Source organism: Mesitornis unicolor, unplaced genomic scaffold, assembly GCF_000695765.1.
Source record: "Mesitornis unicolor isolate BGI_N332 unplaced genomic scaffold, ASM69576v1 scaffold27752, whole genome shotgun sequence".
Lineage (NCBI taxonomy): Eukaryota > Metazoa > Chordata > Aves > Mesitornithiformes > Mesitornithidae > Mesitornis > Mesitornis unicolor.
This window is the reverse complement of record NW_010168927.1, coordinates 11,003-23,970: the sequence shown is the minus strand read 5'-3', so window position 1 is coordinate 23,970 and position 12,968 is coordinate 11,003. Positions and strand designations below refer to the sequence as shown.

Below are 12,968 nucleotides of genomic sequence, written 5' to 3'. Positions count from 1 at the left end.
AACCCCTCAGAGGCAGCCTGGGGTGGATTTGGTATTTCTCCTTGCTGGCTTGAAAAGAAAAAAAATAAACAGAGCTACACCAAAAAAAAAACCCCACCCCAGCTGTGCCACCAGCCCCACTCATTGAGGACCTGAGGTGTCAGCCAAGCAAAGGAGCTCTGCCCATGCCTGTGGCTGCATGCAGCCCCCGAAAGGGACCGGGCACCCCTGAAACCAGGACAGCAGCCCCAGGGATGGCTGCTGGTGTTTGCTAGCCCAGACCTGATCCAAGCTAACATCGCTCGCTGTGGATTCGGACAACTTTTCCTTGAATTCCTCATCATGCAGAAGTTTCCCACTGCAGCCTGTTCACCAGGCAGGTGCTACCCCCTGCCTTTCACCCCATGCTCACATACTTTTCCATCACCATGCTCTTAGTGCTGCACCCACCAATTGCAGCCGAATCCTGATCTGCAAATGTGGGACTGGGGAGGGCAGCCTGGAAGTCTGGGAATGGCTCCAGTTGCTGAAAAGCTGCTCCCTCCTTCATCTTGCAAAGCTGTAATGGAACTCGTGCTGCAGTCACAGCACTGGTGGCTCTGCTGAGGGCTGAGCATGCTTGGCGGCCGCACACGAGTCGAGTGCACAGTGGTACGAGCCGAGTTTCCAAAAAGGGCTCTGCAAAGCCAGCAAGGCTCTCATGCCAATGCAGCGGGGCAATGGGTGAGAGATCTCACTCTACAGCAGCCTCTCATTTATACACTTAATTAAAATGTTAATTAGCTCTTCAAGGAAAAAAAGAAAAAAGGTCTTCTCTGTGCCCTGTGAGCCGGCAGGCACAGCCCGCTGCGGGAGGAGGATGAGCTGCTCCCCTGGGTAGGCTTTCCCTGATGGCAGAGAGGGGCTGGGACGGGGACGAGCGCCGGTCAGGAACCAAGCACGGCACCGCCAAACCACCGCCCAGGCAGCGGCACCACAAGAGGCGGCAGCGCACCCACGGCTACCGGCGCCTCGGAGGAGAGGACAAACAGCAAGGCGAGGTGACAGACACTGACAACATCAGGCTGCCCCTCCGTGCCCAGAACCCCTGGAATGTACAGGGGTTCCTATTCTTTTTTTTTTTCCTTTTTTTTGGACTAAAACGTGGTAATTGCACCTTTCTGAAGAAAGCCATTCTTATGCACTTGGTGGCACATGGTTACTGTGCTAGAATGACACCAGCCCCTCTCTCATCCTCCCATTTGCATCCTCTCTCTTCTGCTCTTTATGAACCTGGACTAGCTGGAAACTGGCCAGGCTCAGGCTGAAGGACTGGATAGGAGCTGTGGAGGGAATGGAGGGCAGCTGCTGCAGGAGCAGCAGGGAGGAGGACACTGAGGTCCTCACACCAGCTCCAGTGCTGCATGCTCAGATCTTGCCCAGCTCATCCAGGCTGCTGCTGCTTGCAGCTGTCTAACATCACAGCTGAAACCCATTTACCTTTTAAGTCCCAACATCTAGTAGCAGTCCCAGAGCCTTTTTCCTTTCCTCGTCCCAAATAAAGCCAAGTGAGATAGATCCCTGTTCATCTCAACAAATTCTCATCTACCATTGAGACCCAGTGTCTGGGCAGCTGAGCACTGGAAAACCTGGAAAGGCAGGAGAAAGAGCAGGTAAAATCGGCCCATACACAGTCTCCAGAAAAAAAAAGGTGAGCCTGCTGGGACTGAGCCAGAAATTAATCTCTCATCGCAGGCTCCAAAAAGTCCCTATGGTGAGGCAGTAGAAAGGCTGAGCCCTGCCACAGCGCTGGCTGCAGGGAAGGGCGAGTGCAGGCAAGCCACGCAGGATGGCCAAGAGGAGCAGAGCAAAACACAGGCATGTGTGCCTGGAGGTGACAAATGCCGTCTCTGCAGACAGTGGGAGCCCTGTGCTGTTCCTAAGCCAGGATTGCAGCATGCCCCTCCAAACACCCCTCTCATTGATGGGCTGCAGATTTATGGCTTCGGCAGCCGACATAGGGACAGTGCCTGAGCAGCCCATTGCCACTGCTCCTCCACTGCTCCTGCAGCAGCTGGGGCTCTTGGTGGGCTCTCGCTGCTACCCCATGGCTGCTCCCTGGGTCTCAGCCTCCCTGGCCAAAAGTCCCTGCTCTGTTACAGAAAGCAAAAGCTGCTTTATCTAAGTCCAGGCCAGCTTCTCCACGTGCCCCAGAAGCCTGTTCAGAGGGGCGAAACCAAACAGGTGTGAATCTGGCTGTCTACTGTTTTGGCCTTAGCTAGTTCCCCTTACACGGATGTACAAGACATTTCCAGATCAGTTTTGTCCACTTTGAACCCTCCCACTGGACCTTGTCCTAATTTTGTTTCTCCACAGCGCAAGCACCCAGCAGCAGCCCAGAGTTGTTGGGGTTTCGGGATCGGGAAGCCCAGTGGCACCCAGCACTGACCAAGAGGCAACCTTCCCTTCCCGACCTGCACCAGAGCGAGCCTCCTCCAGAGGAGGAGGAGGAAAAAAGAGCCTTTGCATGGGAAATTACTCATTTGCAGCTGGGTCAGGTCCAGACCGTGATTCCTAAATTTGCCCATGGGCACACGGCCTGGCCGGCACAGCAGTCGTGCCTTTGGGCTCCACATGATCCTCAGCTTAATTTTATCCCTGAATTGTGCCCTAAGAGCCAAATAAGGAAACACAGATAACGAGCCACTTGATAACGACTGACCAGCACGATAACCCATAAGCAGGGACGGAAAGGCATGGTTACTGCTAGCGGTGTTCCCCCTTCCTACAGCCCGAGCCGGGCGCTAAGGGCGGTAAATCTTAATAACATCTTTGATGACCCGTCGGCAGATTGGGCAGCAGGCATTGAGCTGCTTCTTCAGCTTAAGACCACAGGTGTTGCAGAGGCACATGTGTCCGCAGGTGTAGATCACCGTGTCCACCTCGCTGTCAAAGCAGACGGTGCATTCCCCGTTCTTGCTGCTTGATGGCTCCGGAGCGGGGAAAACAGGAGAGATGGGAGGGCTCAGGGGGGAGCTGGGTGCAGTCACTGTAAAGGAGGAGGAAAGAACAAGGTCATTCAGTCACCTGAATGGTGCAAACCTGAGAACGTACAATACACACACCCCCACAAGGATCTTCCTTGCCTGCTTCATTTGGCCAAACAAACCCCAGTGTATTCTAACTGGCAGCACTGTTACAGCTCCAGGCAGAGCCCGCCATTCTTCTTCTACAGATGTGGCAAAGCATGGCTCACCCTGGCTTCCCCAGGCAGGGCTGTGACTTTGCATGCCCAGTTCACAGCATGTGTGTGCAGAGCACTGTTCTACCTAAAGGAGCCGTGCTCCACGCAGGGCCCTCCTGTATCCCACAGGACACACAGCAGTGTGATGGCACCGGGCAGGGTACCCAGGGCCGTGTACCTGAGACCCAAACCCCAGCATGTGAGCATTTACACAGGCATCCCTTCGGCGCTGGAGCTCTGGCAGCGAGAGAAGCAGTGCCCTCTTCTACAGATGGGGCAAAGCATGGCTCACCCTGGCTTCCCCAGGCAGGGCTGTGACTTTGCAAGCCCAGTTCACAGCATGTGTGTGCAGAGCACTGTTCTACCTAAAGGAGCCGTGCTCCACGCAGGGCCCTCCTGTATCCCACAGGACACACAGCAGTGGCATGTGCCAGGGATGGCACCGGGCAGGGTACCCAGGGCCATGTGCCTGAGACCCAAACCCCAGCATGTGAGCGTTTACACAGGCATCCTTTCGGCGCTGGAGCTCTGGCAGCGCAGGAAGCAGTGATCTGGGTGGTGTAAGACCCCCAGGCACAATGCCACACCCCCTGCTACTGCAGCACTGCAGGGACCACTTCCATCGGACAGACGGATGGAGTGGGAAGCAACAGCTCTTCTTCAGGCTGTGAAAAGCTTCCCACCACTTCATGTTTTCTTCCAATTATTTCGGTTGGCCTCGCAGGAGACGTAACATCTCCTCCTTGGCCTTGCCCTGCTGTCTCATGCAGCCCCAGCACCATCAATCAGCCCAGATTCCTGTCTTGGCACAGCTGGGTGCCGAGGGCTGGGCTCTCCTTACCGAGCGATGACTCTGAAGCAGACGAGGACCTGTTGACGCTGAAGGCCATGTCCGAGTCGCTGTCATACTGCGAGCCGCCGGGGGATCCTGAGGGAGAGACAGTCACTGGGCTGGACTGCACAGTGCCTGCAAACACAGGAAAGAGCTGAGCCAGCTGCGGGGTGATGGACACCCAGACCCCAGCCAAATACCCCTCCGAGTCGCTCCCACCCCACATACACAGGGTACTTTAGGATGAAGTCCCACTGCTAAGTGCTGCCTCTTATTAATGACAGAGGTTTTGGATGTGACCTCTAGGGCCTGGACCTTGCTACGCCACTGTACAACATCAGAGCTTCAGTGAAGTCAGCACCAGGTTATCGTTTGGGGTGTAAAGTCACTTCCTCAAAGTCCTGATCTTTCCAGCAGCAGCCTCAAGCTATTACTGTCTCACTGTCAGGTCAGGGGCAGCTGGGAAAGGGCATTGCTTTAAATGAGAAAAACCTGCGTTACAACGTCATCAACATCTGCTTTTCTGACAGAATCCTTAACAAGAGGAAAATAGAAGAACTGTAACTGGTCACCAGCAATAGATCAAAAATGACACCTGATACCCACGCTGTGACAGTGCTTGGGGAGCGATTACCATCCATCAGCAACACACGGGCTTAAACCAGAGCTGCGCTCACAAGAATCATCGCTGCTACCAAGGCAGGAGTTTAATATCTGTTGGCTGGAATAGTGGGTTTATAAGGAATCCCTTTTAAACATAACTCCTCTGAAAACCAGCTGTCCCACACACAGCCATCCCTACCTGCTGCTTATTTTATCTCTCCTGTCTCATCCCTTTCCTGGGGACTTGTGTAGGCTGCATACAACTATGTGACAACTACCATGTCTCGCTCACCCTTATCTGCAAACACAAGGTGAGATCAGGAGCTGCTTACCCACATCAGTAACCACCTGCTAAAGGCAACACTGCGAATGCAAACCCATAGCTCCTGTTCTGGCCCCGGGAACTTCACCAGCCAGGTGCTCCCCATTATTATTTCTTTTGTCTGTACTTACCCAATATTTTGAGCTGGTTGATTACACCATGGATTGTAAAAAACACCCAGAGAGACTGTGAGGTGTCCACACACATTAGCATGCCTCGGCTGGCTCCGTTCACCCCGTGGTGCACCTCTCCATTTGGCAAGACCGTGAAACTGAGAATGTCGCCACTGTTGAGGACCGGGAACGCTCGGTAAACCACCCAGTACTCCTTGCGGTCCAAGAGAAAGTCCGGGTCTGCTGGGAGCTCATTTGTCCGTAAAGTACTCGGATCACAAGAAGTGATGCCAAATGAAAGGGCCCCGTAGTATGGCAACCCAAGATGTCCCACTTCCACAAAGAGGCTTTCACCGATGTGCAAAGGCCGGTCAGAAAACACCAAAGTCCTACTGCTTTCTTGCCAGTTGGTGCACGCAACCATCCGGTCCTGAGAAAAGGTGATGTCAGGTCCACGGGTGGGGTGGAATCGCAGGTCTGTGTCCAGAAAGGCTGGGACCCCCTGGGCACGCTGCCGTCGGTTTGGGCAACAGGGGATGATGTGGTTGTCTGTCGCAAGTCCTGGTACCCGACTTAGGTTTAGGTTTGCAATTTTGGCCACCACTTGGTTATTCTCCAGTTCGTTGTTGTTGAAGTTGGCTGAATCATGGTTGCTCTGTGGAAGGCAAGTGCTGAGACGGGCGGTGCTGAGACGGGCAGTGGTCATGGTCTCTGCAAACATGCTATCTGTGAGATAAACCCAGCCAGAAGGGACATTAGAGTCAAGATACAATTGCCTACTTTTATAGTTACAATTGTTATTATTTCAGCCTACAGATTATCTGAATTTGGTTGGCAGAACAATGGAAAAATTAGAGGTCAACCACTAACGAGACGCTAGCGGTGGAGAGTCACATGTGGAGCAGGCAGAGAAACGACTGCATCTTAGCCCTAGCTGAGGAAAAACAAGTGTTATGAAGCATCCAAGTAATCTGGGAGCGCTGTGCACTGGTGAACTGGGAAAAGCTATAAACCAGTGTGGTCCTACAGCTGTCTCAGTAGAGGGGTCTAATAGATTTCAGGGTGCTCCGTCAATGAAAGAAACATCTCAATATCTTGTTGTCCAAAAGTCTTGTGCATGCCAAGTCCACAACACAGTGACGGGCGAACAAAGACAAGCACAAATAGTTCCTTTCACACTCCTTGTCACTGCCTTAGAGCTGTGAGGTGTCCAGGCACAGGTGTGTCCAAGAGAGGTCATTTTACAAGACTTCAAGCCTGGCATCTCAGGGGTTTTCACACCTCTGCAGAGATTTTTGAGTTGAGAGTTTGTGACAAAAGCTACTTGCTGCAGGTGTTACAAAGAAGATTTTTTTTTTACAGCTAGTTATATTCCCCTTTCACAGCAAAGGGAAAGTCAGGATGCTGACAATTAATTACCCAGATTTTCACCTTGGCCATGCCAGGCCAGAGAGGGATTTAAAGGTGTGGAGAGGTTTGGGAGTGCCATTCCTTCTACATCCAGCACTGCATAGAGCAACCTGGACACTGCACTCCAAAGGAAGGCATAAACCAGATGAGCAGAGTCAAAGCACAGGGAAGTTAAGGGTGTGCGTGAATGAAGCAGCCTTCTGGTCTTCCCAAAGATGGAGGGGGAGTAGCATCCCAGCACCAACACTGCCTGCTCCTTGGAAGAGAAAATCACCAGGCCTTTACCAAAAAAGGAAATCCACCCAAATCCACCCAGCAGCTGCAAAGCAGTGGCTGCCTTCGCTCAGAAGCCCATGCAGGAGAGGCCACTGGTGCAGGCTGATGGCTGGATCAGCTGCTCCTAGCAAGCACAGGGTATCTGGCTGAGCATCATCCTGATTCCTTGGGTAGCTTGTGGGGCTTGGTACATTGATCCAAACCCCCTCTCCTCTCAAAATCAGAGTACAGATGCCCTCAGGGCAAGTCTTTCATTCTGCACACTTGGAGGCTGCAGGCAGGACTGGGGAGTACGGGACAGAAATAAGCTGCATTTTATTTTTCTAATATAACGAGAAAGAAGGACTGCTCTGGTGAAGCAGCTGCACCAGCCAATACGGCAAATGCTCCTGCACTTCTGTGATGAGCACCAGAGGCTGGAGTGCGTTGCAATTGCAATTACAGGATAAACTACTGGTAAGGTTTAATTACACATTGAAGCTGAGCAGGCAGGACAGTGCTGTTTATGTGTAGCCTTCTCAGCTGTAAAATAATTGGTACCATTCAGAAGAACATGTGACAGAGCTGCCTGCCCACTGGACTGACCATTTCACAGATTATTGCTGGTGTCTGTTCGGTGTGAGGATGGAGGGACCATCCTTTGAGCAGGTGCAGCTGAGCTTGGCTGTTAAAACTAAATCAGCTCCTAGGAGTCTCTGGAAAAGGGCAACACTCTTGTATTTTAAAAGGATTCCCTGTGGTGTAGACCAGTTCAAAACCCTTCATCTAACACTGAATTCATTTGAAATTTCAATGACGTAAAAGTCACGAAAGGAAAGTCATTCCATGGCAATCAGCTCGGCTTCCTAATGGGAACGAATCCATCCCTTCTTGCAGCCCTCCCCAGGGATGTTGACTGTAAAGCAGCCAGGCACCACCTGAATGCAGCAACCTGCCTGGGGGTCAGGGGGCATGCAATGGCAAGGACCTGAAGCACACAGACTGGTAGCTGGGAAAGAACAGGGGAAGCCAGAGCTGCTGGCTTTTGTCTCCTCAGTCCCTGGGACTTTGCTGTAAAGCAACACCATGTTTTTCCCTACCATAGCAGCACATCTAGATCAGAAAAAGCTGGATAAAACTACAGGTAAGGATTTCCATGTAGGCCTTTGCATGACTGCTATAATGCACAGCTTTAGGACTTTCCATCATTGACATCTCTGAAATATATTGCTTTCTGGGTCCTCACTGTCGGTAAGAAAAAAATGGTTAATTTGAAGTACAAAACCAATAGTAAATTAGTTTTTTTAAGTGTCCCAAAGAAATTATCAACCAGATAGATCATGCATATTTTCTCCATGATCATGCCCTTGTGGAAAGAGTAACCAGAAGAGTAAGCCACAGGCCAAAACACACACTTACCTAGTATTTGCACTTCATGGGTAATTCCATAGACGTCTATGAGTGCCCAGAGAGGACCGGAAACTTTAATACCACAGTGAAATAATATTGGCTCCTCATCATTAATACTGTAGAAGACTCTTCCATGACGGTCAACCCAGAAGGCCAAGATATTGTCTCTCACAGCAAACCTCTCTGGCAAAGCTTTGGCCCAGTATCCGGGACGGGTCACTAGGTCCGGACAGGCGTACTTTGGTATCTCGTCAGAGCTCATCTGCGATGGGTCGTGAATGGTGAAGCCAAAGCGTAGGGCCCCGCTCCAGCCGTGGTGCACCGCCACCAGCTTCAGCCTGACCTTCTCGTAGAGGTGGATGGGCCGGTTGGTGAAGGTGACCCCATTGCAGAAACTGTTCCTCCGTGTGGCCTTGCGGGAGTGGGCGTCCAGACGCACGTTCTTGCCTTTGGCTTGGGAGTGGAAGCGCGGTGGCTCCGTGATGGCGAGGACCGAGCGTCTCTCATGGCTGCTGTTGGGCAAACTGTAGTAGGGGCGGCTGGAGACGGAGCGGGTCTGGTGGCTTGTGTCTGCAAAAGGAGAAACCAGCGGCTGTGTCAGCAGTGCTTGACCTGAGCCATGTGTTAGCTCAGCCCCCGCTTGCCACGTGTGCTTTGTATTACCCACTGGGACCTGCACTATTTAATCCTAAAATACTGTGCTTGGCCACAGTCTGCTTTTTGTTGCACCAGTTTGGCCCTAGGTTTTATACAAATAAAAGGCAAATATGGCTCTGGGGGCAAAGGTTAGGCAGCTTCCCCTCTACGCCCTGCAAAGCTGGATGAAAATGAACATCCTTCTGTTCCCGTCAGATGCATCCTATTGCACTCGGAAAGGCCCAACACTTTTGGCCATGGCTCTGAGTTTCCTATTTACGATGCTGCTGCTAAATCACCAGCTGGTGGCCAGAGTCACACCATCTCTGAGAAGGTAAGATCAGAGCTGCTGAAGATGAATGCAGATGTAGGATACTGATTTTTTGGCACATGCTGTTGCTATCCCTTAATTTTGTAATAATGAATGGGAGCTTCTGAACAACACAGATAAACCAAGACATTTAGCAGCTGGACCACTACCTCTGCATCACCAGACTGTTCTTCCAAAACTTCCAACCCAGCCCTTGGTTCAGATATCAGATCCAACTGGCACATTAAGGAACATTTCATCCTGCAAAGCCTCGCCTTTACACAGAACCTCCCATTTGAGCTCAAAGCCCTTTATAAATGATGATTGTTTTCAGCTTCACAGCACCACAGATGGCACAGAAATCCTGTCATCCTCGTTTTACAGATGGGAGAAGGAGAATTTATGGGTGAGATCTTGCAGCATTTAAAGTCAATAGCAATTTCGAGACCAATTTCAAGAAAAGCAGATTTGAGGCCTAAAGTGAAGTTCACGCAAGCATGAAGCAGAAATGAAAAAAGCCCGACTTTCACTCTTAAGCCTTAGCTGTAAGTTCCCTGAGGTAGAGACAATCTCTTTTGCATATCCCTGAACACGTGGGGTTCACTAGGGGTCCCATGACCACCACCACCACCACCACCATGTTACAGGCACTTCAATCTCCCCTTTCTCACCCATCCCACCTCTCCTCTTTGCACCCAGCTTTGTAGATTTTTAGAGCAAAAATGGAAGGGGTCCTGGGTGCTCGAAGTCATCCTGTTACACATAAAACCGCACTGCACGCACATATTTATTTTGAAATACTTTGCCACGTTTGAAGCTTTAGAAGCTGCTTGCCTGGCCCTTCCTTCAAGCTGCTTCCTCCCAATGTGTAACCCCTGGCTTCACTTTGTAACAAGGGAAGGATTTTCTGACGCTTTCCTCTCTTGGAAAGAAACATCAGAAGACACCGGGAGCTCAGCTAGGAAAGCTGGCAGGAAAGCTGCAGTTGTGACACCTTTTTTGCAAGCAAAACCTTGCCAGGTTGGGCAGCAAGGGGATGGGACTTGCATTTGTGTCTAAACTAATAGCAGCTCTAAGCAACCAAATGCAAGAGAAGAGGGGTTGCAAGGCAAGATCTAAACACAGGATTAGTCCTTGAAATCGAGCATCTGCAACAGGAGTCAATGAGCTACAAAGGCAAAAAGCTCCTGTTTGCACCAAGAAAAAAGGTCAGTCCTAAATTATGACAGGCAAACGCAGCAGCTGAATAAAAGGTCTTTTGTATTCTCTTCATTTGTACTGCACGTGACAATCGTTGCGTAGCACAAGGTAATGGTTAATCCTGTGGTGCACTAATGTAAATACATCCTTGCTCTTACACCAGTGGGGGTGTATGGATTTGCCAATTCCATGCCAGGGCCATGAAGGCAGGGTCCTGGGGAAGGCGGGGAGGAGTGAAGCCCCCATGGTTGTTAATGCCCTTGGGGCAGTCCCCCTGCTCCACACAGCAGCACCACGGGCCAGGCTTCCCCTCCAGCTCTCCCAAGGCAGAAAGGGGGACACTGGGTCTGTGGGTCAGCCCCAGCCATGCTCAAAAGAGGTACAGGTATTTCTTTCGTGTATTCCCAGGGGAAATCTCATCCTTCCTTCCTGAAGAGCTAAAACGCAGAAGATGGCTGCTCTCAGCACAGACCCACCCGCTGCTGATGTGGGTGCTGCTCCACGTGTCTGTCTGCAAACAACCCCAGCAAATGATGCTGCTGCAGAGGAAGCAGAGTTTGGGGTTTCCTTAGCAGAGAGAGGTGTGGACCCAGCCAGCACCCAATGCTGAGAGAGTGGTCCCAAGCAATGTGCAGTGAATCCTCTCCCAGCCATACTCTCCCACAGCAGCTCCCCATTTTTCATCTGGACTCTCAGAGCCTTTGTGCCAGTTAGCGGGGACCTGTGGGACCTGGTGGACTCAGTGCTGCTCCTTCACATCACACCCCACCTTGCTGAGCAACAGCCTCCCTGTGCAGAGAAGCCCTCATTTTATAACCTATTGAGCTGCTGTTTTTTTCTAAAATGGTTAGAAAACAACTTCCCTGTGAAAGTGTGTGTCCTGGCCTCAATGTCCCTGTGTTGGCCAGGAGGAGGAAAGAGAGGGGAGCTTTTGTTCTCCCCTTTGCTATCACAAGACCCTCCCTGCTTTCCACCCCCTGTGCAGCACCAGCCTTCCTCCCACATGGACCTGCTGGAGAAAAGCCACACTTAAGACCAAGGATGTCGGGACGTGATGCCCTCCAGTGTGGCTTTGGGCAGGTATTTCCCACAGCACTTTTGGAAAGCGCGAAGGACTGAGGCGGGATTGACAGTAACAGCAGCACAAGCGATGGAAGAGCAATGACACGGGCACCCACTTCAAACACAGCTTTGGGTCCACCCTGCCAGAGAGGAACTTGGGGCCAGGATTTGGCACTTTTTTTTGTTTTGTTTTGTTGTTTTTTTTAAAAACAGGAAAGCATATTGTGGCTAAACAATAGGAAAGTCCCCAGAAGGAAATGAATGGATAATTTATTTATAACGCCGTTCCCCCCTCGCATGAACACCTGCAGGTTGCCATCAGGAATAAAGCCTGACATAACCCAAGCAGGGCAGGCAGAGTTTCCCACTGAAAGACGCCTGAAGCTGAGTTTGGGCATCTGCTTTACTCATTATGTCCTGACCGGGACTAGGCAAGCTCAACAGGATGTTTGTGCCTTTGAACTGCCCGAATTTGCAGCTTGGCTTCCATGGTTTGGATCCCATTTCAGTTCTTCCGCTGTTTCGTCAAACCCTCCCCTCTCCTGTCTGTGCTTTCCTACCCAAAAGACCGTCCCGGGGGCAATGACAGCCAAAACCACCACCCTACCCAAGGGTGCCTCATGCCGTGACAGGCAGCTGAGAGCTAAGCCAACTCTTTTTCTCAGCTATGAGATTTCTACAATGCTTTGAAGAAGTAATTTCTTCTCTCTATGTCTCACTTCCCTGCCTAAGAGAGAGTAATAGTATTCCTCCACCTCGCAGGAAGCTAAAAGGATTAAAAAATATAAGGTTCTCAAATATGTCAATCCCCAAGCTCTGTAAGATGTCAGTGGGCTGGCCAGATCATCAAATGGGACACAAACCCACTGGGTCCCCCTGGGTGATGTCTTGAGGCCTCATCCAGCATTTTGCTTCTTTTCATTCCAGAGTTTTCCATTTTTCATCCCTACTCTCACCAACTGCAAACATGATGCTTGCAGCATGAGTCCCTCAAACACACGAGCAGGGCTTCAGCAAATATGAAGTAAGTCAGGAAAATGGAAGAAAAAGCTGAACTGGAGGGTTAAGAATGGTGTAGGGCTCCTCACTGAAACCTGCAAAAGAAACCCTGGCTGGAAGACAGCATTTCCATCCACATGAGCTGAAACAGATTGGGTTATGGGGACCCGTGCTCTCAACTGCCAGTAGCTATCGCACATCTGAAACTTCACCTGCTTTCCAGAAGGCCAGCACATTTATTTCTTAGGTTATGCTGACCTTTGGTAAGGTATTTTAACAAACATGCACTTTGCATTTCAAAAAGGTACAGCAGGCAGACCCTGGACAAATTCCACATATTTATTGTGGTTCCAGTTCTAAAAATAAACTTTTCTTTCACCCATTTGTTCACAGCATCAGCTTTGCTGTGGCACTGTAATCCCACTGACAGCAGCAGACAAAATTCAGAACATGAGCCCTCTCCAAGGCTGCTGCTCTCGGGGGTGGGGGACAGAGGGGACTGCTCAGCTGGGGACCTGATCTTAAGCCAGACTGATCCTCTCCTCACTTGCCCAGACAAGCCAGGCAGGAATAATATCACAGAAAGCCCTAAAATGAGTGGAAAGAGAGTAACG

At 50.9% G+C, this 12,968-nt stretch overlaps 1 protein-coding gene across 1 annotated transcript; it reads right to left on the bottom strand.

Annotated features, from left to right (window-relative positions):
• Positions 1-2,762: 2,762 nt before the first annotated feature.
• On the bottom strand, positions 2,763-8,717 carry NEURL1B (neuralized E3 ubiquitin protein ligase 1B; the record flags this gene model as incomplete). The annotated part of the gene is made up of 4 exons (XM_010179203.1): positions 2,763-3,007; positions 4,044-4,169; positions 5,091-5,798; positions 8,157-8,717. Coding segments are annotated over 4 exons (1,640 nt in total), but the record flags the coding sequence as incomplete, so codon positions are not given.
• Positions 8,718-12,968: the final 4,251 nt, after the last annotated feature.